At 37.4% G+C, this 26467-nt stretch overlaps 1 protein-coding gene across 5 annotated transcripts in view; it reads left to right on the forward strand.

Moving 5' to 3' along the window:
• DENND5B (DENN domain containing 5B) overlaps nucleotides 1–26467 on the forward strand; it is a 164852-nt gene that overhangs the window by 61792 nt on the left and 76593 nt on the right. For 4 of the 5 annotated variants that reach the window (XM_045554065.1, XM_045554069.1, XM_045554067.1 and 1 more), the window contains exon 2: nucleotides 17170–17279. In XM_045554065.1, the coding sequence (XP_045410021.1) occupies nucleotides 17170–17279 (110 nt within the window). Of the gene's footprint in view, nucleotides 1–14110; nucleotides 14172–17169; nucleotides 17280–26467 lie in introns of those variants that run through there. The other variant, XM_045554070.1, reaches the window with a different exon arrangement.

The following is a 26467-nucleotide window of genomic DNA, read 5'->3' on the forward strand; positions in this document are numbered from 1 at the left end:
TAAAAACTATTAAGAAGCACAAATACACTGTATAGAGGTACAAAAATATTTTCTTTTCTTTTTTTTTTTTTTTTTTTGAGACAGAGTCTCACTTTGTTGCCCAGGCTAGAGTGAGTGCCGTGGCATCAGCCTAGCTCACAGCAACCTCAAACTCCTGGGCTCAAGCCATCCTACTGCCTCGGCTTCCCAGAGTGCTAGGACTACAGGCAAGCGCCACCGCGCCCGGCCAAAATATTTTCTTTATATCTTCATTCTATAAACTTTTTTGTACTTTCAAAATTTTAATTTTTTTTACTCTTAAAAGTTTTTTGGTTGAAAACTAAGACACATATACACATATTAGCCTAGGCTGACACAGGGGCAGCATCATTAATATCACTGTCCTCTACCTCCACATCTCATCCCACTGAAAGGTCTTGGGGCAGTAACACAAATTAAGCTGTCATCTCCTATAATTGCAATGCCTTCCTCTGGAATGCCTCCTGAAGGACATGCCTGAGGCTATTTTACAGTTAACTTTTATTTTTTAAATAAGTAGAAAGAATATGTTCTAAAATATCAATAAAAAGTATAGTAGATACATAAGCCAGTAACATAGTCATTTATTATTAAGTATTGTATATTATACATAATTGTACTTGCTACACTTTTATGTGACTGGCAGTGCAGTAAGTTTGTTTACACCAGCATCACCACAAACATGTGAGTAATGTTTTATACTATGATGTTAGGACAGCTATGAAGTCATCAGGCCATAGGAATTTTTCAGCTCCGTTATAATCTTATGGGTCCACCATTGTGTATGTGGTCTGTCATTGACTGAAATGTTTTAATGTGGCCCATGACAGTAGTTGTCTTACGAAAGAGGGAGAGGGAATCCTTATCTTTTAGGAAGACATATTGAAATATTTACTTCCTGTCCTCTGAAGCTAGGCCTATACTTACTAAACTTATCAATGACCTATTTTTTATTATTAATGACTTTTGAAAATTTTTATATAGAGAATTTTGAACACATACAGAAGTAGAATAGTATAATTCCCTTTTGTCTTAAATGTTTTAAATAGTTTACATCTAAATAACCAAATATGATGATTCTATGAATAAACCAAGTTGCTTAATACATTTTATGTTCATAAACAAAGTGACTTAATACAAAACAAATGCTGCATAAAGTACTAATTGTGAAAAGCAGGATTGCACAGAGCTTTGTAAAAATTATGAAATAAGGTAACATTACATTTTTCAAGTAAATATCTTTTTGTAAAAATATTTCGAGTATAATGGGAAGGCTTTAAAAAAAAAGATATTAGAGTAGAAACTAAGGCCTCCATAAAGCTGCTTCAGTGTGAACAACTTGAATCATAAAGTTCATGAGAGGGCTGGGCACAGTGGCTCAAGTGGCTCAATCCCAACACTTTGGGAGGCCAAGGCAGGAGGATCACTTGAACTCAGGAGTTGGAGACCAGCCTGGGCGACATAGTGAGACCCCATCTCTACCAGAAAAAAAAAGTTCATGAGAAATTAAATTACGAGGGTACAGGTTTAGGTAAGAAAATGGGGCAAGGCAAACCCCATTCATAAGCTGCAGAAGTAACTTATCTTCTGAGTGCTGCTGAAAGAACATAGTGAAAATAGACTGTGACCCTAGGGAAAGGAAATATTTTTCTTCTTTAAAATACCTTCCTATATAATATAACTTAAATTATTTAGGATTTGAAAGGTTTCAGACTATTCAAAATTAAAAATTCTGAGAAGTACAAGAATTCTACAAAAGTGTGTGCTCACAGTTCTTGTCTCCACCATCTGGGATGGATGAGATTCATGAAATCTTTAGAAATGTGGCAGTATGGAGTAATGTTACTTGCATTGAGTTTAACCTACTTTGGAACGATATCTGTACACAAAACTTATCCCCAAACCAGGAGCTAATAATTCTACAAAAATAGACTTGGCATCTTTTCTCCAAAGATTGCAACAGGGATGCTGAAAACCACATCTCCTATTGCCTTTCCAGGTTGAGAACTGAGGAATTTGTAGAGGTAGGCTGCGAGAGTGGAGGGGAAAGGCGTCGTCATAATATGAGGCAAACGCTGAAAATATTTTATTAGAAGAAGCTCACAAACTATTTTTATAAAGGGTTTAAAATTTTTTATTTATAAACTTGTATTATCAACTTTATCTTATTTCTGAATATTTAGGTAAGAAGTAAAAATATGTTATCCTGTGAGGGGCCTAGAAGCAATGACACTCCAGCAAAAGTAAGCACACCTGGCACCCAGGCCTTCATTTCTAATACCATCCTCCAGTTAATGGAACAAGGGATCCTTGGAGAAATGGCTGATTTCTAGAAATGGGGCAGGAAATATATAAGATGAGCCTGGAACATTTTATACTGCCAGAAATTAAGGAAGTACTAAAAAAAAAACAAAAACAAAAAATAAAACGTACAACACATAGATGAGGGTGTGTCAAAGGGACGCAGGAGCCAAATGAATCGATTCTCAATGGCTAAAACTGAAACAATTTGAGCAAGAAAATAAAAGTATATTGAATATACCTTTCAATGTACTTTAAAAATATAAAATAAATATCCATGAGTCCATACTGATATAAATAGATGATCAGATAAATTAATAAATTGGGGAGAAGAGAAAAATCTCCCTTACAGAAGAATGCCATATAATTCATGTAGATACTCTATCCTCAAGGAGGTGAAGTATAACTCTCCACTCCTTAAATGTGGGCCAGGTATAGTCACTTTCATCTAAAGATTACAGTATAGAAAAAGAAAAAAAAGAGGAACTTTACAGTGGAGAACCTGAAAAACACTTTCTCTGCCAGGTAGGTGATCAAGGTTAACATCAACAGTGATAAGTGATGTTGATAGCACATATCCTTGATATGATGCAGTGAAAATGGCACTTTGCTATTTGGGGGTGGCCTTCCTCCCCCCAAACCCATAAGCCCTGTCTAATCATGAAAAAAAATCAGATAAATCTCAGCTGAGGGACATTCTACAAAATACCTGACCAGTATTCCTCAGAACTATGCTGTCACAACCAAGGAGAAGGAGGCATGACTACTAAATGTATTAATAATATGGTATCATGGATGAGATTATGGAACAAAAAAAGGACGTTAGGTAAAAACTCAGAAAATCTGAATGAAGTTTGGAGTTCCGTTAATAATAATGTGCCAATACTGGTTTATTAATTGTAATGAATGTACTATACTAATGTTAGATGTTACTAATAGGAGAAACTGGTTATGTGAACTCTTTGTTCTATTTTTCAAATTTTTCTATAACTCTAAAATTCTAAAAACTAAATTTACTTAAAAAAAAAAGCCATGAAATACAGGATTCAAAACCAAAGATAATAAAATTCTGACCATATGACACCATCATGGACATGACATGCAATAATTGTATCCTTATGTTTGAATAAGGTAGGCACCAGATTTTATTTTACAAATCAACACTGATTTTTAAAGAAATAAAATGTTCTAAAGAAAATAGGCTATTTTTATCCCTTAAATTTTAGTTTATGTAGTCAAGGTTTTGAAATGAATCATTTTCACAGCTACCAGTACTTTAAATAAGTCTTACAAATTCTGGAGTATATAATTCAGACCTAAGAGTATAATTTCCATTCATCTGTCCATTTATTCAACAGACATTATTGAGCATATGTGCCAGGCACAGTATTAAGTAGGTGTAGAGGATATAATGACGAATAATACTTAAAGAGCTTAAAGTCTAAAGGGGGAGAGAGAATTTAACAGTGTTGATGCAATATGGTAACTAGATAGCAATATGCATAGCAATTATGAGAACAGAGTTCCAAGAACTTCACAGTTCTATCTCCTTAAAAAAAAAGACATCATATTCACACATCGTATGCCAACCAAGAAAGGAAGTGAAATGCTTTATCCTGAACCTTGCCGTCATGAAAAATTTTTATGTTAACATAACAGCTAATACATGTTTAGTACAATGTTTGTATGATAGTGTTTCATTTAAAAATTAAGTTTATGGAACTTTTTAAATGTTGAAACATAAAAATGATCTGTTCTAATTTGTAGATTTTATAGTATTATGGAAGAAACCCTCTTCCTCTACAGGTCAAGAAAGGTTTCCCCGAGGAGGTTGCTTCTAGATGTTTAGGAGCCCAGTAGGCAGACAAGCAGGGAGGGGTATGGTAGGCAGAATTCCAGAAATGTCCCCAAGGATTTGTGTCTCCTGCCTGGGTACTTATTCAGAGAGCAGTCTAGGTTCTGCTGTGGAGGAATGTTACAGATGTGATTAAGGTTACTAATTAGCTGACTCTAAAATAGGGAGAGCCGCTTGGATTATCCAGATGTGCCCAGTGTAATCACATGAGCAGAAAAACTCAGGTACTACAGAAGAGAAAGCAGAAGAGAGCCAGGCACAGTGGCTCATGCCTGTATTGCCAGTGACTCAGGAAGCTGAGGCTAGAGGATCACTTGAGCCCAGGAGTTTGAGGCTGCAGTGCACTATGATCCCACCACTGGGATCCCAGCCTGGGCAATAGAGTGAGACTCTGTCTCTGGAGAAAAAAAAAAAAAAAAAAAAAGAAGAGGAAGCAAAAGAGATATGGCAGAAAGGAAGTTGGAGAGATTTCAAGTATGAGAAGAGTTTGATCTGAGATGTAGGGGACCACATGCAAGGACCAGAGAGAGGCCTTGGGTGCTAAGGGCAGGGGCAGCTAGCTGGCTGACAGCTAGCAAGGAGACAGGGACCTTAGCCCTACCACTACAAGGATCTGAATTTTGCCAATAACCTGAATGAGCTTAGAAGTGGATTCTTTCCCAGAGTCTCCAGAAAGGAGTGCAGCTTGTCACAACAGGATGGTTTCAGTATTGTCAGACCTGGAGCAAAGGAATCAGCTGAACCATGGAAAGCGTGGAATAATGTGGGTGTTTTAAGCTGCTCAGTTGTGGGGGCAATAGAAAGCTAATACATGGGGAAGACACTTCCCACACAAGAAGCCTAACAAGGACATGGTACTTAAAGAGAACTGCAAGTCTTTTGGCGTGGCTAAAGAGCCAGGTGTGTGGGGGGCATATGGGAGCCTCAGAAATTGAAGCTGGAAAAGTAGGGCAGAGAACAGTCGTCATTTATTTTGCTCACAGGTCTGCAATTGGGCAGAGTGTGGTGGGGATGTTTTATCTCTGCTTCATGTCGTATCAGCTGAGTGGCTTGACTAGGGGCCCCTAGTTAAGGAGACACACTTCCAAGGTGGCTCACTTCCATGGTGGACAAACTGTTGCTCACTTTCAGCTAGGAGCTATGCGGTAGAGGCCTCAGTTCTTTTCCTTATGGGCTTTCTCACAGCATTCTGGCTATGCTACATGCGCATGGGTCCCCAGAGAACAAGGTAGAAATGCAGGACATTTTTTATGACCTAGCCTTGGAAGCCACGTAGCATCACGTCTTTTGTGCTCTTTTTTTGAGGCAACCACAAAGGCCTTTCTAGATTTAAGGGCGGGAGACATGGATTTCAACTGCTGATGGAATTTTATTTTATTTTATTTTTTTATTTCAGCATATTATGGGGGTACAAAAGTTTAGGTTATGTATATTACCCTTGCCCCCCCCCACCCGAATCAAAGCTTCAAGTGTGTCCATCCCCTAGACGGTGCGCATCACACTCATTATGTATGCATACACCCATCCCCTCCCCTGATGGAATTTTAGAAGAGCAGGTGGGACAGGAGATATTGTTTTGGCTGTCTTTGGAAGATACAGTCTGCTATTCTGTTATCTCCCAATAGACTAGAATAGTGCATTAGTTCATCAAGCCCTGTAAATACTTGTTGAATTAGTAAATGAATGGATGAAATGAGTGAATTAGAAGGGGAATACAATGTATGGCAGGGAGACTGGTTAGTTAAAAGGCTGTAGCAGTATCTGAGGCTGACTTGAGGCTCAGAATTAAGAAAGTACTAGTGAAAATGGAAAGTAAAGGCTGATTTGAAGAGATACTAAGAAGATACAAATTGTAAAATTTAATAACCATTTCCATATGGAAGGAAAAATGAGGAACACCCAGGTGAGGGTGGGGAGAAATCTAGAATATGAATCTGGACATCTAGAATGATTCCCAGTCAACTATACCAGCTATGTACCAGATAATACTCTAAGTGCTAGAGCAAAAATGGTGAATCTGTATCCTTTTTTTTTTTTTAAGAGATAGGCTCTTGCTGTGTCACCCAGGCTAAGTGCAGTGGCATGATCATAGCTCGGAATAACGTTGACCTCCTGAGCCCAAGTGATCCTCCTGCCTCAGTCTCCTGAGTAACTGAGATTATACAGGCTCATGCTACCACACCCGGCTTTTTTATTTTATTTTATTTTTTATTTTTTTAGTAGAGATGGGGTATGTCTACGATGAGGTGTTGAACTCCTGGCCTTAAGCAAGCCTCCTGCCTCGGCCTCCTAAAGTGCTGGGATTACAGGTGTGAGCCACTGTGCCCAGCCTATATCCCTCTTGATGGAAATATTTTTAGTGTTAAATTAACTCCTCTTCAGGGATGAATAAGCAGATAGTAATACTTAGATGGCTGCATGAATTGTGGCACTGTCAACAGAGGAAACGCTTTGAGGGAAAAGATGAACTCAGCTGTAGAAGTGTTGAAGTTGAGGCTGATGGTAGTAGGACAGCAAGTGGAGATTCTTGGTGAGTAGTAAGAATCATGAATTGGAACTCAGGGCTAAAAATCATCTTGAGGATTTTCTTTTATGTTTTTCTGATGGAAGGAGGAAGGAAGACTTCGCTTTTCTCATAGAAAAGAGAAAAATTCTGCTTTCCTCACCCTATTTTTTCCTTTGTTTTGTTTTATGTTGATTTTGAAAACTTCAGAAAGTGGTTAAAATGGCATTCCCCCCACCACCAAAGATGACTTCACTTTTTTCTTTCTTAAAAAAAGATATCTGTCTGTCTGTCTGTCTGTCTATCTATCTATCTATCTATCTATCTATCTATATATTAGTAGATTTGGGAATCACAGTCTCTTGTAGAACTGGGAAGGTCTGTCATCATCTAGGTCACTTTGTCCTGCTGATGTATGTGAAGCAGGATTTCAGGACTGCAGAACCACAGTATCATTTTAAAACCTGTATCTTTTAGCTTTCACTGAACATGTTAGGGGAGGGCCTAGAAGGCCTTTGGATAAAATGGCACACTCTGAGATACTGATTCTGCTTAGCAAAGAGTCATATCAGCTGAGCCATTCTAGCTACCAACAGCTTCAGGTAATTGTTGGAGCAATAATGCTTCTGTTTTATTCTTACAGGAAGATTCTCTTTCCCAGTGAATCTTGTTAACATTTTTTGCCCTATTTGCTCACATTAGAATAATTTCATAGAACATGAAGCAGGATGTAATGTAATGTTTTATATTAGTAAAACAAATATATCCCCTTCCTCACCTTGTAATTTATATGTTTTCTTTAGAGAACTTTGTTGATTTCTTAGGTAGGATTTTTTTTTAAGTGGGTAGGAGGAAGAAAGTGGTATTGTATAAGTCAGTTGCTGTCCCTGTGTAAGCTAAACTGAGTTATTTGTATTTTTGACTCCTTATAACTTTTGTTTTGGTGAGAGTATTGGCAGCAAAAAGTAATTAATTGAAATGGAAGGAGAGATCTGTTGTAGCTCTGAGCAAATGACTGATGAGTGCTTGAGTCATGCAGCTGGAAAGTTTCAGTTTGAATCATCTTAGAACTCTTGCTTTGAGGCATTACTTGTCAGCTATAAATATTTTAATAGTAAATGACTTTTCTTTTGTTCCTGAAGGCAAGGGTGGATCTCTTGGTGTTGCTGTAGCAAAGAATATGTTCTTTAGTAATAGGGAAGATTTGTGTTATATTGTATAATAAAATATAACATGAGCAATAATAATAACCTACTTTCCCAGAGATATATTGGATAAATAACTCTTGTACAAGGTAGATATTTAATAATAATGTGTTTTTAATTTAGTAACAAAATAATCTGTATTTTGTATATGAGGAAACCTTTTCTAAAAGGAATTATAATTTACCCTAGGCCACTAGACCAGCATAGTCAGCCAGAACTAGAACCTTCTTTTCTTGGCTATAATTATTATTTGAAAATCATGTAGATATTCTTCAGAATAATAAAAATCATTTACTAAGCACTGTTGACCACATGGCACTTATTTGATTATTAATCTAAAAATTATGGACCCTCTCCTCTTAGAATTTCATGATATTGGTTATAATACTTAACGATTTTTAAAAGTTTTTTCTTATATTTTATTAGAAAAGAGTATGACAAACATGGGTTAGGAGCAAAGACCTTGTTTATTCCTCATTATCAGGGAACTCTAGATCCTGGATTCATTGCTAAGATTATTTTTGCAAGTAAATAATCTGTTGTGTTCTATGATTGACGATAGCCTGCACAGTGCCTAATACTGTAGTGTAAAAAAGAATTTGTCTGGTTTTTGTCCTGGGTTCCTGAACTTCTAGAACCCTTGGAATTTCTGAGTGATGGGAGCGTTGATCAGGTAACTAATGATGGGCCCCTGGATAGCTTCTGGGTAGGAGTTGTCTCCAGAAGGACTAACCATGTGGCTGGGACTTTGTACCAACCTGGCATTTGGAGAGGGGAGGGAGTTGGAGGTAAACCTCAGTCATGTAGCCAATAATTTAATCAGTCGTGCCTATGTGATGAAGCCCCAGTAAAAACTCTGGACACTGGAACTTCCAGTGGAAGTTCCTTGTTGGTGAACACATTGATGAATGTGTGTGTGGAGGGGGAGGGTGACACACCTTATTTCCTCAAGAAGAGGGCATAAAAGCTCTGCACTTCTCCTAGACCTTGTCCTGTGTGTCTCTTCATTTGGCTGGTGCTTCTGATTTGTGTCCTTTGTAATAAGACTGTAATTTTAAGTATAGCACATTCCTGAGATCTATGAGTTTTAGTGAATCAGCAAACCTGAGGGGTTGTGGAAACCCTCACTTATAGCCAGTCTGTCAGAAGTGCAGGTAGCCTGAGGACCCCCAAAGTGTGACTGGTGTCTGAAATAGGGCAGTCTTATTGGGGATCCTGCTCTTTAACTTGTGGGGTGTGTGCTAACTCTGGGTGGTTAGTGAAAGAATAGAATTGCAGTGCACCCAGTTGGAATTGAAACACTGTAATAATTAATATATTGTATACTCATGGTTTTCAGTGAATAAATTCCAGTAATTGAAGTTTATTAAGTGTTAGCTAAATACAGCATGGCTCTTTAAATTTGATGTAATCAGGAGGAAAGATACTGTGAATTTCTTAAAAATTCAAAACTTATTGAATTGATGTTGATGTAGTCTTATTACTAAAATATTAATTAAAATAAACTTTTAAGATTACCAGGATTTAATTTTCTTTATTGCTGAATATTCCTCAGTAGGGTCAATGGATTTGCAGGGATCCTTCCAGGTTCTTTTGCTTGATTCCTTTCACGACCATCAGCCTAGACCTGCAAGTTGGCTCATTGGATTTGGAAGTTGTGTGTTTAGAAAGACTAATAGGCTCATAGTGGGTTAGAACCTGTGGTCTTGGTAAGTAGCTTAGTGTAGTGGGTACATGGCTCTTCTATGAAAGGTAGAGAGCATCCATGAAACATGGGTGAATACTGTCCTATATTTGAAGAACTATACCTGTTATGTATTTGAACATGTAACAAGCAATGTAGAGTGTTACCAGTACAGCAGTCCCCAACCTTTTCGGCACCAGGGACTGGTTTCATGGAAGACAATTTTTCCACTGACGGGTGGTGAGTCTGGGGGCGGGTGGGGCTGGGGTGCTGGGGAGAGTGCGGAGCTCAGGCAGTGATGCACATGCCACCTGGTTCCTAACAGGCGGAGAACAGGTACTGGGCTGTGGCCTGGGGATTGGGGACTGCAGCAGTAGAAGGCACAATATAGTCAGGGATTAGTATTATTGTCAGAAGGCCAAAACTAACATAAAAACTTGGGCTAATATAGAAACACATAAATAGCTAACTGCTATAATAACAACCCCAAAGTTCAATGGCTTGAGATAATGAGTTTATTTTTCATTAATATTTAGTCCAATGTAGGCCAAGGGGGGAAGGACTGTACTTTGCAGAGACATTTAGTGACCCAACTTTCTTCCATTTTGTGACATTCCATCATGTAAGGTGTCATTTGCATTTTGTTCATAGATAGCAGAGCAAAGATTGTATGCCTCATCCTGGAAGTGACACACATCACTTCTGCTCACGTTTCATTGGCAGGAACTAGCCATTTGAGCCCTATGCAGAAGCAAGCTTAATTTAAAATATGTAGACTTCTGTGGTTATTTGTCAGGGACAGTAGGCTAGGGAAATATTGTGAGACTTGGCCTTGTTTTGTGGAGAAAGGCCTTGGTCAGAACAGGCTGTGATGGAAGTGGATAGTGAGGGAGGGAACTAACTTGCTGGGGTCCTTGGAGTGGGAAGGTTTGGGGAAGGGAGTGAGTGAAAAATTATGTAACAGTGCTACTCAGGCTGAAAAGTAGCTCCAGCGTTCACAAATCTCTTTACTTGCAACCCCATGGACAGGCTGTAGAAACCTGTATCAGTGGTGTGGAGCTGGGGGTGGGGTCCCTACTTCAGTGCCAATTGAGAGGAAGCATGAAGCTACCAAAAGGCCCGATCTGTCTGTTCACATACTGAGAAGAGATGTATTCTTGGCATTCTACCATCATCTGCAGAGTAGCAGACCCCTTATACTATGACATGTTTCAGATAATTTATGAAGGTTGAGAAATTTTTGGAGTTCAGTCTTTCCAAAACTGCCCATGTACATTCTAGTATGTTAAGTAAAAAACTTAGCCACATTTCTTTTTTATTTATACATTATCTTTTTAAATATATGTGCTATAAAGTAGACTATGAAATCCAAATTTTATCTAATGGTGATTCACAGTATAGCTTTGCATAAAGCAGATGTACTTATTTTGCTGGAAATTTTCTGAATGATTTAAACTATAGTTAATTGGGCTTTTAATCTGGAGGCACAGATAAAATAATTGAACATCTAAATCTATTAAAATTATTTTTGCCTATGTACAATTCTCCGTACAACTGGCTAAAGTAAATTGACCTGGAAAGGCTTTTGTGTTTGTTTTCATGTCTCAGTTTTCTCTGATAAAACCAGAAACTAGGGCTATATGAAGTAATTGGAACTATTGGTAAATACTCCTGGTGATAACTTGAACATAACCAAGAGTTTCCGTATTAATCAGGGCAGAGTATAGGCTTAAGATAGAAGCTGGGCAGAATTGTTAGACCAGTTAGTGGATTAGTTTCCCTACTTTGTGTATCAGTTTTGCAAAGCGATTTTCAGTGTCCATCGTAAAGTTCACACTTGCTTTTCTGAAGAGAGAGATTTTTGTGTCATGGTATACCCACTACTGTCCTCTCCTACTACTCTCCTCTAATGGTAGTTGACATTCCTGCAAACTAGAAAGGAAAAATACCTGTGGTATATGTTTCATGAGTGAGATCTACTTCTCGAATTCTTTCATGCTAGTCCCAATTATACCAATTGTTTATCTCCCAGAAGTGTGCAGTACTCTGTATGTCTCTGGAGGCGTGTACTGTGTGCCCACTGAAACACCCTCAGCCAGGGATCTTGCATATTGGACATTTGTTTGGAGATCTCTTTTGGGCCATCTCTCCAGGAGAGTGGATGTCAGTTCACAGTCCTGGCTGTCCCTAGAGATCCAAATAACTACTTTGATGATTTCAGGGTGCCCTTAGACATTTGTGATTTGTTTATTCCTCCAGTTCAGGAATTCTATAAGCAACTTTCCCAGCCCTTTGTTTTTGTTGTTTTTGTGGGGTGAGGGCATGAAAAGTTTCTGCTTGGGATACAGAACTCTCACAATACCTGTATGTAGATAGCCCCCCAGAATAGAAGCTTAGCCATTGTTATTATCTTGGGATCATTCAGACCTGGGGGTCTACATAGGAGATTTTCTGGCCATTGGTACCTGACATTATCATTATTTGACTTTTTAAAGGAAAAACTCTGCCATCTCTTTAAAGATATCTAGGCCGGGCGCGGTGGCTCACGCCTGTAATCCTAGCTCTGGGAGGCCGAGGCGGGTGGATCGCTCGAGGTCAGGAGTTCGAGACCAGCCTGAGCAAGAGTGAGACCCCGTCTCTACTAAAAAATAGAAAGAAATTAGCTGGACAACTAAAAATATATATACAAAAAAATTAGCCGGGCATGGTGGCTCATGCCTGTAGTCCCAGCTACTCGGGAGGCTGAGGCAGTAGGATCGCTTAAGCCCAGGAGTCTGAGGTTGCTGTGAGCTAGGCTGACGCCACGGCACTCACTCTAGCCTGGGCAACAAAGTGAGACTCTGTCTCAAAAAAAAAAAAAAAAATAAAAAAATAAAGATGTCTAAAAGTTATAGACATCTGGGTAACCAGTAAGAGACATCCAGTAGTTGTGGGGTTTTTTTAATTTATTTTTTTTGTGGGTTTTTTTTTTAATTTTTAAAATTTTTTTTTTTTTTTTTTTTTTTTTAGAGACAGGGTCTCACTCTGTTGCCCAGGCTGGAGTGCAGTGGTGCAATCATAGCTCCCTGTCACCTTAAACTCCTGACATCTAGAAGTTTTAACACCCTTCAAAGCTGCTCAGTTACAGAGCTCTATTGTGAATTTATTATCAGCCTGTGCCCTTACAGTTGTAAACTTTCCTCCAAGCATTGACACTTCATAGTTAACAGTGCTGAAGATAATTTATTTAATAGGATCTCAGTACAGAGCAAATTTCAGCTTATATTTCCATAGAGAAACATGATTTACAAAAGGTAGATTACTTATAAGATTGAATATAATATATGTGTGTGTATTTACCTTAAATATTGGAATGTAGTTTTTAAAATATACTTGTTTTCCTAGAGCAATTTTAGATTTCCAGAAAAATTGAGATTAATAGAGTTCCCATGTACCCCCTTTCTCCCAACACATACAGTTTCCCCTATCATGAACATCTTATAGTAGTATGGTACATTGGTTATCATACAGTTAATGAATCAATATTGATACATTATTGATACCTAAAGTCTATACTCTGTTCAGATTTGCTTGGTCTTGTTGCCTGTTTTCTGTTGAGGGAACTCATCTGTGTCAGTTGTCATGTCTCCGTAGGCTCTTCTTGGCTATGGCAGTTTCTCATACTTTTTTTGTTTCTGGTGCCCTTGACAGTTGTGACAAGTACTTATTAGGTATATGATAGGTTGCTCCTCTTGGAATTTGATGTTTTTCTCCTGATGATTCTATGGTAAGACTATGTTTAACTTTGTAAGAAATTACCAAACTGTCTTCCAAAGTAGATGTACCATTTTGCATTCCCATCAGTGAGAGTTCCTGTCACTTCACATCCTTACCAGCATTTGGTATAGTCAGTTTTTTGTACTTCAGCCATTCTAATAGGTACACAGTGGTTGAGATGTAATTTTTAAAGTTGATCATTTAGTCTTACTGTCATACTTTACTGATTGAGCATTCCTAATCCAAAAATCTGAAATCCAAAATGCTACAAAATCCAAAAATTTTTGAGCACTGACATTATACCCAGTGTTTCAGATTTCAGGTTTTCAGATTTCAGATTATACCTGTAAGAATTATGCAAATATTTTAAAGTCTGAAAAAATTTTAAATCCAAAACACTTCTGGTCACATTTTAGATAAGGCATATTCAACCTGTTGTTATACCTGTCTATAGAAATATTAGCTTTCTCCTGATACTTCTTTTCAAATTAGCATTAAGATAAGAATATTTGTGCTTTTTCCCATGTAAATAACTGTTATAGATGTTTAATATCATTTATTTCATTAAAATTACCTATTCTCTTTGCTTTCTTATTACTAATGGCTTATAAGCTACATTCCATGGGCGTTAAGCTACACTCTGTTGGTGTTAATGTCTTCTGTTTAATTGCTTTTGTTTAATTTTGTATTATCATTTTCCATTCTTCAGGGTCATGTTTTGCTTTTTTGTTTGTTTTTGTTTCTTTGTTCATAAAGCTTTTTTGTTTCTGTTACATTATGTAGTTTTGTACCAATGGCTAGAAGCAGATCGTCATGGCAAGAGCCAAGATGCTGCAAATACGACTTCAGGTAAAAATAAAAATTTAAAAAAAGGATGGGGTGTTAGAAATCATTATTTTAATTCACCCCAAGCCCATTATAAATGTGTCTTTATTCAGTTTTGTTTGTACAAACTTAGCGGTATTATTTTGTATTTCTGTTCTCTTGTCCGTATCTTAACTTTCATAAAGACTTAATTTGCTTCAGGCCTTGAAAAAATGTATTCACTAGTCTTTAAGCTCTCTTGGCAGATATTTTTTGTTTTCTTAGGAGGAAAGGCTTAATCACAGCTTAAATTTAGTAGAAGGTTATTTAGCAATATTACTTGGAGTTAAATTGATACGTAGTTGTAGCAGGGATATTCTAAATAATTGGTTCTTCTCCCATTTTCCTTCAAAATAATATTTGCCAAGACAGCTGTATAAGTAGAAATGATCCTTTTTCTTCTTGTTTTTTTTTTAGGCAGTCTAATAAGAGGTGGTGATGGTGGTGGTGGTGGTGATGGTGGTGGTTTTTTCTTTTGTTAGGTTTGTGTTACTGTTCTGTAGGCTTTTTTTGATTTTGTAAAATTCTTTGTCTCTGGAAGTGGTTTCCTTTTCTCTCTTGTTAATTCCTTACGCCTCAAGACAGTATGATATGCCTTAGTTAACAGAACAATTATATTGAGAATGGTACTGTCATGACTTTTCTGATTTATCTCCTGTCCCATTAATAACTTGGTATATGAATAAAGATAATGTTACTATTTTAACCATAAGCAGACAGCAATTCATGAAAAGGTAAGTGTTGAAAAGAGTTGTATCGTGGGTTATGTGCTGTTTCTTCTGCTCCTGCAATAGTTCATATTTTATTTACATTTGTAGATGATAAAAGCAAGCATTTTTGGTATCTGAGGGTGGATGAGGGAGGAAGTTTCTTGATGTCTGTCTAGTATCTGACGATACCCTGTTGCTATGTCAGTAGCACATTCAGCAATATAGACTTTTAGAACCAGGAGGGAATTTTTATTTTGTTTTGTTTTTCCTTGGACCTCAAGTGAAGTGAAATACAAACTTTTTTTTTAAAATAAAGAAGTAAATAATCTAAAAATTCTTAATGTTTACATGAAAATCTAGTATCAGCTTAAAGACACCATTTATCCTTCTTGAAGTCAACAGTTCTGAACTTTGAATCTGTTCTTCAGCCATGTTGGCTGTCAAGGACAGTTTCACATTTATCCCTTGACTTTTTGATATTTACATATCCTAGACTCTTGGCGCAAAAATTGATAAACTCTTGTTAGGGACACCTTTGACAGTTTCTCGTCTAGAGGTAAAAGCTCTCAACTGTTAATAGATGCAAGTGTGTGGGGTAGAAAGAGAGAGATGGAGTACTTGCCTAAATAAGTCAGAGGAATCTAAAGGAAAATGATCATTGGCCAAGGACTTCACTTCGAAACAGTAGCTTAGTTGCCTCAGCAAATATGTTTAAATTATGTGTTCTTATTCAAAAAGTTGTGCATATTTTATATAGCAGTATCCAGCAAGATTTTAGAGTGTGACTTTTCCCTCCTTCTGTGATCTGTTAACTTTTGCACTCAGAGGTGTTTTAGTATCTATCTTTTCATATTTTTACCCAAAATGGAAACTGAGTCTAATTAGATTTCAAAATGTGACTCATAAATCAGGTTGCTTTGTGATATTTTTAATCGTACAAATTTTGGTAAGTGGCATTTATCTTTTGCTATAACAGCTAGTATTTTGCACTTGATTAGAACTTTAAAAGTAGCAAAACATAGGAGACAATGAAATTGCTTCAAGATCTTCTAATTCCTTGATCCCAACTTTTTGACATTGGGAATTTAAGATCCATCCACATTAAAATATGTTATGAAACTAAAGCATTTGGAGATAACAGGTCTTAGGGGAATTAATTTGGTCAAGAAAATAATGAACTGATCTGACAGCTATTGTTGAATTTTCTTATTATTGATATAATAAAGTATAGCCTACTTTTGTCTTTCCAAAATTTTGACAGGTAACGAATTTGGCTTATAATAGCTCATTTGTTTTAAAAGGTTAGTGTGTTTAATGTGTTCTGCCTACTAAACTAGACAGATCAGCAATGCTGTTTCTAATTCTTTAATTCTGTTACTTAAGAACCTGGATATGCAATCACACTTACCAGATTTTTGTGGAAACTCAAGCAAAATTGCCTCCTTTGAGCACTGTAGCATTGAGTCTGTGTATAACATTTCAGAATCATAAAAAGTATGATTAACTTAGTTCAAGATATTTCTTTGGTTAATTAAATATTTTTATTTTTTTATTATAACATATTAAAATGAGGACAATGATTAGGTTATGGTAATAATTATATCATCATATCTTGTTTTAAGTATCAGTTGTCTAGCCAGGATTTTAAAATTCAGATTCTGAAGTTCTTTTTTTTCCGAGACAGAGCCTCACTCTGTTGCCCATGCTAGAGTGCTGTGGCCTCAGCCTAGCTCACAGCAACCTCAAACTCCTGGGCTCAAGTAATCCTTCTGCCTCAGCCTCCCGAGTAGCTGGGACTACAGGCATGTGCCACCGTGCCCGGCTAATTTTTTCTATGTATTTTTAGTTGTCCAACTAATTTCTTTCTATTTTTAGTAGAGATGAGGTCTCACTCTTGCTCAGGCTGGTCTCGAACTCCTGAGCTCAAATGATCCACCCGCCTCGGCCTCCCAGAGTGCTAGGATTACAGGCGTGAGCCACCGCGCCCAGCCCAGATTCTGAAGTTTTAAGTGCAGATCTCTTAAGTTTTTTAGTTGTCCACTGGGAATTTTACAACTCAAACTGTTAGAGGTAGAAAGTGAAACAAAGTCTTTAATTTTTTTTTAATTTTTTATTTTTTCCCTAGTCCATTTCTTTCTCCATTTTTTTTAATTTTTATTTTTTTTTCCAGATTTCTATATTATCAGTCAATATATCTATAAAATAAATATAAAACTATGACATGCTTTTGAAAAAGTTCTAGATATTAACTAAGTATTAATTATTTGTTGTAGGTGAAAATTTTGACCAGAGTCCTTTGAGAAGAACATTCAAATCCAAAGTTCTTGCCCACTATCCTCAGAATATTGAATGGAACCCTTTTGATCAAGATGCAGTGAACATGGTATGTTTTTCTTTTCCTCTTCATTCTGTCTTTAGCCTTTTATTTTATTAAGAAGATAGTGACTCTATTTTGAATCTCAATATTATTTCATTTATCCTTTAAGCAATTTTATAAGAAATATTAATATAATATCGTCTACATTTTACAGATGTGGAAACTGAAGCTCACAGAAATTAAGTTACTTACCCAGGGTTCCCACAGCTAAAAGTGTAGACTGTAGACCCTCCAAGCCCGCTTCAGTTTCCTACTATTAAGCTGAGTTGGGGGTTTGTGTCAATACATAGAAGCTTTGGTAAACAGTGATTACTTTGTTTGCCTGAGAGAAGCCTGATGGAAAGAGCCTGGTGACAGTTTTCATATTTCAAGGGATCTTGTATTATAGGCTTATAATTTGTCATTTTCACAAACAATATAAAGATGGAAAGAAACTTAAATATGTCATTTAAACATGAGTAGGAATTTGTTTATAAGGAATCTGAATTAATGTAATGAGTTACCAGTGGTGATTACAAGTCTTCTTTACAGATTCTTAGAAATTAAGTAGGTCATAGTTTTTAGATTATTTAGGAAGGGTTCTTAGAAGCTTGGATAGTATTTTAGATCTCCATCTACTCTGTGGTTACATAATGCACAAAGGGAACAAATCAGAGATCAGGCATGATAGATACAGAAATGATTAAAGGTGGACTGTGATACTGTGATAGGTGTAGTTCTTTTTGAGTATTTTAAAGGTAGTGTCAAAAGACAAAAAAGACTCCATTATGACCTGATAATCTAAGGGAAACAAATTAATATTTAGTAGATACCTGCTTGGTACTTTATGTATATTATTTCACATACATGTTTGCATGTACCCAGTGAGAATTCTTATTCATATTTCCCAGAAGTTGAGTAATTTGCCCAAAGTTATCCAGTGAGGCTCAGAAGTTAAATTCAGATCATTTTTACTCTCTTGCTTGCTTTTTCCCACCTGCCATACTGTGTCCCCAAAAGAAAAACCATATAACTTAGTTTTGATCTGCACCAGAAATGATATGGGTCACATTGGACCCTTTGTGATATTTCTGTATCACAGTAAACCCTTCCCAGTCTGGGCTTGCTCCAGGGAAGGGATAGCATAGTGCTTTTTGTAAGGACAGATGCCTAAAGCACTTGGCACTTTGACTTCAATTCTTTATAGAGCACAACGTGATTATTTTACTAAACTGTTACTTAATACCAAAATAATCAGAGATGCCACTTTGCTGTAAGTTAATACTGTGGATGTCTAGCATCATCTTTGGTGAAGATGGTACTATAGATATTAAATAGAACACAACTGTTAGTTATCTTTATGAGACCTGGAAGAGCCTAGAAAAGCATTTGACTAAAATAGTCAACAAACAGCAGTACAAAAAATAATTCCTCAGCTGCTTATGTAGCAAATTAGAAAGGTATTAAGGAAAACAGTATTTAAATGAAGCAATGGAAAAATAGATAAGAATGTGAATAGATTATAATACTTAGTCATCTTAAATTAGTAAAATATTTCAAAGTATAAATTATTCTGTGAGAAATCAGAATGGTGTCTAAAACTATGTTCTGAATACAATATGAATTCAAAGTCATTTGGAACTAAATGCCACATTTGATGTACTTTCTTTCTTTTAATCATTTGAATGAGTTAATAGTAAGATATCCATGATAGCTTTTCCCTCTATCCATAAAACATTCATCTTTAAAGCAATTATCAACTTCCTTGATCTGTCTTTGATAATTTCTTTATCCCTTGCCTCTGAGGTTATTTTATGTAAGTGGCAAAAGTTTCCCTCTGAAGAATAAATGCAGAGGCTTGTGTTTTGATGGTTGAATACCACATAGCATTTTTTATTGCTGCAAATCTAAAAGGATTTGCTTGCACTCTGAAAAGCATCCCATTAAACTACTCTGCATTTGGGTCATAGATTTACTGCCCTTAATTTCCTCTGTGATTTATTAGTAAGTACATTTGTATGAAGCTATAATTTATTCCCACCTAAAAGTATAAAGCTTTGCCTTGCCTTTAGCAAAAATCCCACTCCAATGAGTCATCACTTTCTGTAATATCAGTCATTCCTCTAACAAGCAAAAATGGTGCTTTGAATAAAGGTCATTAATTTCATATATAAATTAAGTACCCAAAGCAATTAACTTTGTTAAATAAAAAGTACCATGTATATGAATGCAGTACAAATAAAATAGAAAATAAATACAAGATACAAATGAAATTATTTCTGAATTAATTGCTTGTTATGTCTAGTTTGCTGATTCAGAGATTTTTATGAAAAAATGGAAGTATCATAAACAGAAAGAACAATACAATAAGCAGTCATATACTAATCACTCAGAACTAACATATGTAAATATTGATATATCTGCTTCCAATCTGTACCTTTTGTTTTAAATGAAACAAAATATCACAAACACAGCTGAAGGTCCCCCACTCCACTTTCAGATCTGTTCAAGGTAATCTGCACATCGGCTTCCATGACTATTTATATAATATTTTAATACATATGCCTTATTCTTTCCCCACCTCCCCAGAAATAGGCCCTCATTCTCTCACCCAGGCTGGAGTACAGTGGCACAATCATAGTTCACTGCAGCCTTTAATTCCTGAGCTTAAGCAATCCTCCTGCCTCAGCCTCCCAGGAAGCTAGGACTACAGTTGTACACACCACACCTGGCTAATTTTTCTTATTCTTTGTAGAGATGGGGTCTTCCTATGTTGCCCAGTCTGGTCTTGAACTCCTGGGCCTCAAGCATCCCTTCTACCTTACTTCCCAAAGTGCTGGGATTACAGGCCTGATACACCATGCCCAGCTAAGATAATATATTGTACTTAGGAATTCTTAGGAAGAAAACATGGTCAATATCTTTTTAAACAAGTTATATGAATTATAAGGATCCTATCTTGTATATGTATCCTAAATGAAACATCTGATATATGATATTTCAGGTAATTAAAAAGTAATAACTATTATAAAGCTCTTAATTTATAATTTACTGTTTACTTTGATTACAAGGAAGGGTAGAGTGGAATCATGAGCAAAGAGTAATGGGTAAAAGGTTGGCTGAGGAAACCTTTCAGATGCTCATCTTGCAAGATTCAAAGGAAAAAGGGCTATATACTTTTTGCAGACTTAGCAAGTACTTGAATTTAAAATGAATAACCCCAAAGTGCATTCATAGGTTTGACATTAGAATGAAAGTAAGCCCTCATTTTGAGCCAAGTTTAAATTCATGTCTCACAATAGAATCATAGGAATGGTAGCTGGGTGTGGTGGCTTAAATTCATGTCTCACAATAGAATCATAGGAATGGTAGCTGAGCATGGTGGCGCCTGCCTGTAGTCTTAGCCACTTGGGAGGCTGAGAAGGAGGATCACTTGAAGCCAGAAGTTTGAGGTTGCAGTGAGCTGTGATCACACCAGACAGAGTGAGACCCTGTCTCTTAAAAAAGAAAAAGAAAGAGAATCGTAGGAATCTAATCCAGCCATTTTGCTGGGGGAGCCTGTCTGTTTCCTTAACGTTGCAGCTAGAATATTTCATTGACGTCTCAAACTCAACACATCTGAAACTGAATTTGTCAGTGAATGTTACAACTATTCACCTAGTTGCCTGGGCAAAGATCTGTACATCATACTTGAAAGGTTCTCACTTTCTTGCCCTCTCCCATATGCAGTCAGTTATCTATTTACTTCTGTCTGTTTTCACACACCCACCCTGCCCAAGCCATGCAGATCTCTTAACCTGGACTTCTGCAGGTAACTAACAGGCTTTCTGCTCTTGTCCATTCCATTCTTCACACTGTAGCTTCTGGTTCTGGTGTTGCTTCTATCTAGAAAGCTCTTCCACTTCTCCTTTACCTAGTGAAATCTTACTGATCCTCCAGATTTCACTTTAAGCATTAGTTCCTCAGAGAAGCCACCCCTAGCCATTACCTTCCACCACCCTCTCAACGCTCAGTCAGCTCCCGTTAGGTTCTCCTAGCACTTTGTAGCTGTTTTGTAGCACCTATCCCACTTGCAATTAAATAATTATGTATTAAAAGCTAGTAGTCAACTGTGTATCTCCTTCTATAATGTAAGCACCATGAGGATAGGAACAGTTTGTCTTATTCATTGCTATATCCCTAGATTTGCACATAGTAGACCCTCAGATTATTGAATAAATAAAGGAATATTTATTGCTTATAATACTTCCCTTCCCTGTCCTTGTCTATTTAGGTGCTACTTCCACTGCAAACCCATCTCTTAAGCACAAGTAGTTAAGCACTCTCTCTTTTCTTTTCCTGTGACGTCTTGAACATACTCCATAGCAACACGGATCACATTATTTTGTAACTATTGGTTTACATGTCTGTCTTTCCTGCTAGACTGTGGGCTCCCTGAAGGAAGAGATTGTTTTCATATTTGTTTTTTGACTTGCCAAAATCTAATGTAATATATAGGATAAAATAAGTGCTTATAAAAGGAAGGAAGATAGAAAAGAAAGGCAAACTGACCAGCTCTTTGAGAGTTTTCTGAATAATTTCTCTTTTTCAGTCATACATCACTTAAGGAAAGGGATACATTCTGAAAATTGCACTTTTACATGACTTTATCATTGTGCAAACATCACAGAGTGTACCTAACACAAACCTGGATGGTATAGCCTACTGTGCACCTAGGCTACGTGGTATAACCTGTTGCTCTGACCATCATCTTACATGCAGTCCATTATTGACCGAAACGTGGCTATGTGGTGAATAAATGTATTTGTTCAATGAGAGAAAGGCTATGGGAGTCATACGCTATAGAATACAGGAAAAGGAATTATTAGAATTTTAGCCAAACTACCTGAAAGAGTCCAGAGAGGTAAGAATACTTGATTACTTAAACTGGAAGAGGTACACAGATGGCACTGTGAGCCTACCCTGGCTAAAGTAATCTGGTTACCAGTGGTAATCTGATCAGCAATGACAACTCAAATTTTTAGTTGTTCTATTGTGGGAAGGTGGGATGGGGAGGGGATATTGTTAGTAGATAGCGATATTATGGGATAATAAGGATATTTAACACCATGGTAAGCAGATCTTGATTTATATCTCAGTCTGAGAAATAAAGTATAATATCTTATAGTTCCTGACATAACAACAATTCTGTCTTTTAAATATGGAAAAACAACAGCATTTTGCAATTCATAGTTTCTTAATAGATTAGAAATATAATTCTTACTTTTTTTGATTTGTAGGAAGAGCATTTAAGAAAAAGGCTTACATCTGTTATCTGTAGCATAAAAAGTCATTCTTCACTTGAGCACAACTTTTGGCAAGCTTTTCCTGTAAATGTTTGAATGTGTGCTCAAGAAAGCTACAAACCCTTAGGGGAGTATTTGGCAGCTGTTCAAAAACAGTTGAGCTGTGATTTTCGTGGTTTATGATGACAGGAAAGCCTATCAATTAAATTAAATCTTTTTGTTGACTTTGGAGGTCACTATTTTTCTGTATTGCGTACTTGATGGGAAAAGAGAACTACAAACTGCATCAAGAGAGGAACTAAATCTGGCCCTTTATGCCCAGCTGTTATTTTTGTTTGTTTTCTTGTTTATTCATTTATTCATTCAGCAAATGCTTATGTACCATGTACTATGCTAAGCAAATTTGAGCCTAGCCTGGAGCAAGAGTAATTCAAATCATCCCTTCTGCAATCTTTATAGACTACAGTAAATGTGTCAGATAGTTTTCATTGATACTGTCAGCAGGGCAACTCATTGACTTTTTGTTATGATGAAATCAACCTTAATTTGAAGGTGGAGTTATGAAAAGATCCTGCCACAGCCTCCTGTTATGCAATTATTCTCAAGACTAGGAATAAGTATTTTCCCCCCTAGCAAATCCAAGTATTTGTGGGTTTTACCTAGGTCTGTATCTTATTCTATCCAAGTATACATAGTAATTTAATTCTTGTCGACATATATAAAAGAATTAAGTAAATCTACTAAATAAATCTTAGTTCTTTGCAGGTTTCATATTTGGTGATGTGAAATATGAAGACATTTTAGCTGCATACTAATGCTGAGCTTCTTAAGTTTTTTTTAATCCTTGTCACCATCTATTGTGGCCCCAAATGGTATATTGTTCCATGTGTAGAACTCTTGAACGTTTAAGGTTATTGAAGTATGGTACTAGTCCTTGAGTAGCTTGCAATCTAGAGATCAAACAGAATTATGGAATACTAGTTATATTTATATATAACGTACATATGTATACAATGGTGCAAGACTTCAGTTCCTTCCCCACACAATAGACTAGAGGAGTGAGATTCTTTTTTTTTTTTTTTTTTTTGAGACAGAGTCTCACTCTGTTGCCCGGGCTAGAGTGAGTGCCGTGGTGTCAGCCTAACTCACAGCAACCTCAAACTCCCGACTCAAGCAATCCTCCTGCCTCAATCTCCCTAGTAGCTGGGACTACAAGGCATGCGCCACCATGCCCGGCTAATTTTTTTTCTATATATATTTTAGCTGTCCATATAATTTCTTTCTATTTTTAGTAGAGACAGGGTCTTGCTCTTGCTCAGGCTGGTCTCGAACTCCTGAGCTCAAACAATCTGCCCACCTCGGCTTCCCAGAGTGCTAGGATTACAGGCATGAGCAACCGCGCCCAGCCAAGCGTGAGATTTTAATGGCCAATAAAGGATGAGGAGGACACTATCTTTTATGGAAAGGTAGCGGAAGACCTCTCTCTAAGGTAGTATCTATGCAGAGACTTAAGGTAAGTAAGGGAGTGTTTCAGTTATCTGTTGTTGCATGACAGTTTATCCCTGTACCATGTAGTGGCTTAAAACAGGTATTGGCAATTTTTTTCATAAAGAACCAGATAGCAAATAGTTGATGTGTTGTGGGGCTTACAGTTTTCTGCCACAGTTCTCAGCTTTGCTGTTGTAGTGCAGAAGCATCCACAGACAGTGCATAAATGGATGGGTGTGACTGTGTTCCAGTGAAACTTTATTTACAAAAACAAGTGGCAGATTTTATTTAACCTAAGGGCTTATCTTAGTCTGTTCCTGCCTGCTGCTAAAACAAAATACCTGAGACTGGGTAACTTACAAAGTACAGAAATTTATTTCTCACAGTTCTGGAGGCTGAAAGTACAAAATCAAGGCACTGGGAGGTTCTCTGTCTGATGAGGGCCTACCTAGTCTCTGCTTCAGAGTTGGCACCTAGTTGCTGTGTCCTTCAGAGGGGTAGAATGCTGTGTCCTCACATAACAGAAGGGACAGAAGGGGAGAAAAGGTACTAGGGTGCTCCCTTCAACCTCTTTTATAGGAGCACTAGTCCTTTCACAAAGGTAGAGCTCTCATGATTTAATCACTTCCCAAAAGACCCCCACCTCTTAATACCATCACCCAGGGGTTTAAGTCCTAACATATGAATTTTGGAGGGACACATACATTTAAACCTCAGGAGGGCTGTAGTTTGCTGACCGTTGATTTAAAGCAACAAAATCATTACTTTGCTTACAAATCTGCAATTTTGGTAAACTTGAGTGGGCAGCCCCTCTGTTCTACTCAGTGTCAATTTGGGCAGTTCAAAGGCTGAGGACTGGAATCATCCGAAAGCTCATTCATAGGTCTGTCTCCTGGTCTAGGAATATAGCTGGGGCTCCCTCTATACGGTCTGTCTAGCGTGGCAACTTTGCGTTAGCCAAACTTTTTATATGTTCAGGGCTCCTAAGGTGTATGGCCAGAAGAAGAGAGGCAGATAGAAGCCATATTGCCTTTTTTAGCCTAGCCTCAAAAATCACTCAGTGTTACTTGTCATTGCTATTGCATTTTACTTGACTAGGCCAGGGGTGGGCAAACATGGCCCCCAGGCCAAATCTATCCATCTGCCTGTTTTTATAAATAAAATTTGATTGGAACAAAGTCTGTATATGTGTTGTCCGTGGCTACTTTCGTGCTACAGTAGTAGGCCTGAGTAGTTGTGACAAAGACTGTATGGCCTCCAGAGCCTTGTTATCTGGCTCTTTACAGAAAAAGTTTGCCAATCCTTGGTATAGGTGCTCTCAGCAGCCCACCTAGGTTCAAGGAGAGGTAGGTAGACTCCACCTCTTAGTGTAGGGGAGTGGCAAAGTTCTGGAAGAGCATGTGAAACTAGAAATATTGTTGGAGCCATTTTTAGAAAATACAGTCTGGGCCAGGCATGATGGCTCACACTTGTAATCCTAGCACTTTGGGAGGCCAACGCGAAAAGATTGCTTGAGGCCAGGGGTTTGTGACCAGCCTGGGCAAAATAGTAAGGCCTTGTCTCTACGAAAAATAAAAACATTACCCAGGTGTGGTGATGTACCTGTAGACCTAGCTACTTGGGAGGCTGAGGCAGGAGGATTGCTTGAACCCAGGAGTTTGAGGTTGCAGTGAGCTATGATGATGCCACTGCACTCTAGCTGGGGCAGCGGAGTGAGACTCTGTCTCAAAAAAAAAAAAAGAAAGAAAGAAAGAAAATACAATCTGGTATAGGAAATGTGCAGATGTGACTACCTAGGAGAAGACAATTGCTAGGAGAGCAAACAGCAAATTTTGACAGGTGCATGCTAGGTGTGTTCACAGAACAATGTGCCATTGTTGCTAGAGAAGAGTAGGTAAGATAAAGAGTAGTGTAAGATGAGGGCAGAGAGGTTGCTGGGGCCAAGTCATGCAAGGCCATGTAGACCATTAAAAGGACTTAGGCTTTTAGTGTGATGGGAGGCCATTAGAGAGTTTTCAGAAGAGTAACAAGATCTCACTTATATTTTTTTTGAGGATCATGTTGGCTGCTATGTGGGGAATAGATTACAAGGGACAAGAGCAAAAGCAGAAAGACTGGTTAGCAGGATGTTACAGTCATCCAGGCAAAAGAAGAGGGTGGCTTAAAGTGGTAAGAGGAAAGATAGAAGCAATTTGTGAAGGAAAATATTTTTGAAGGTAGAACTGATAATATTTGCTAATGGATTGGACAGTGGGAGTGAGAAAAGAAAGAAGTCGAAGATGACTCCAAGGTTTCTGTCCTGGCCAAACTAGATGAATGGAGTTATAGGGAAGACTGAAATAGGGAGAAACAAATTTGGAGGAAGAAATCCGGACTTCAGTTTGGGACATGGTAAATCTGAGTTGCTTATTACACATCTTTATGGGAATGGCAAGTAGTTAT

Source organism: Lemur catta, chromosome 6 (genome assembly GCF_020740605.2).
Source record: "Lemur catta isolate mLemCat1 chromosome 6, mLemCat1.pri, whole genome shotgun sequence".
NCBI lineage: Eukaryota > Metazoa > Chordata > Mammalia > Primates > Lemuridae > Lemur > Lemur catta.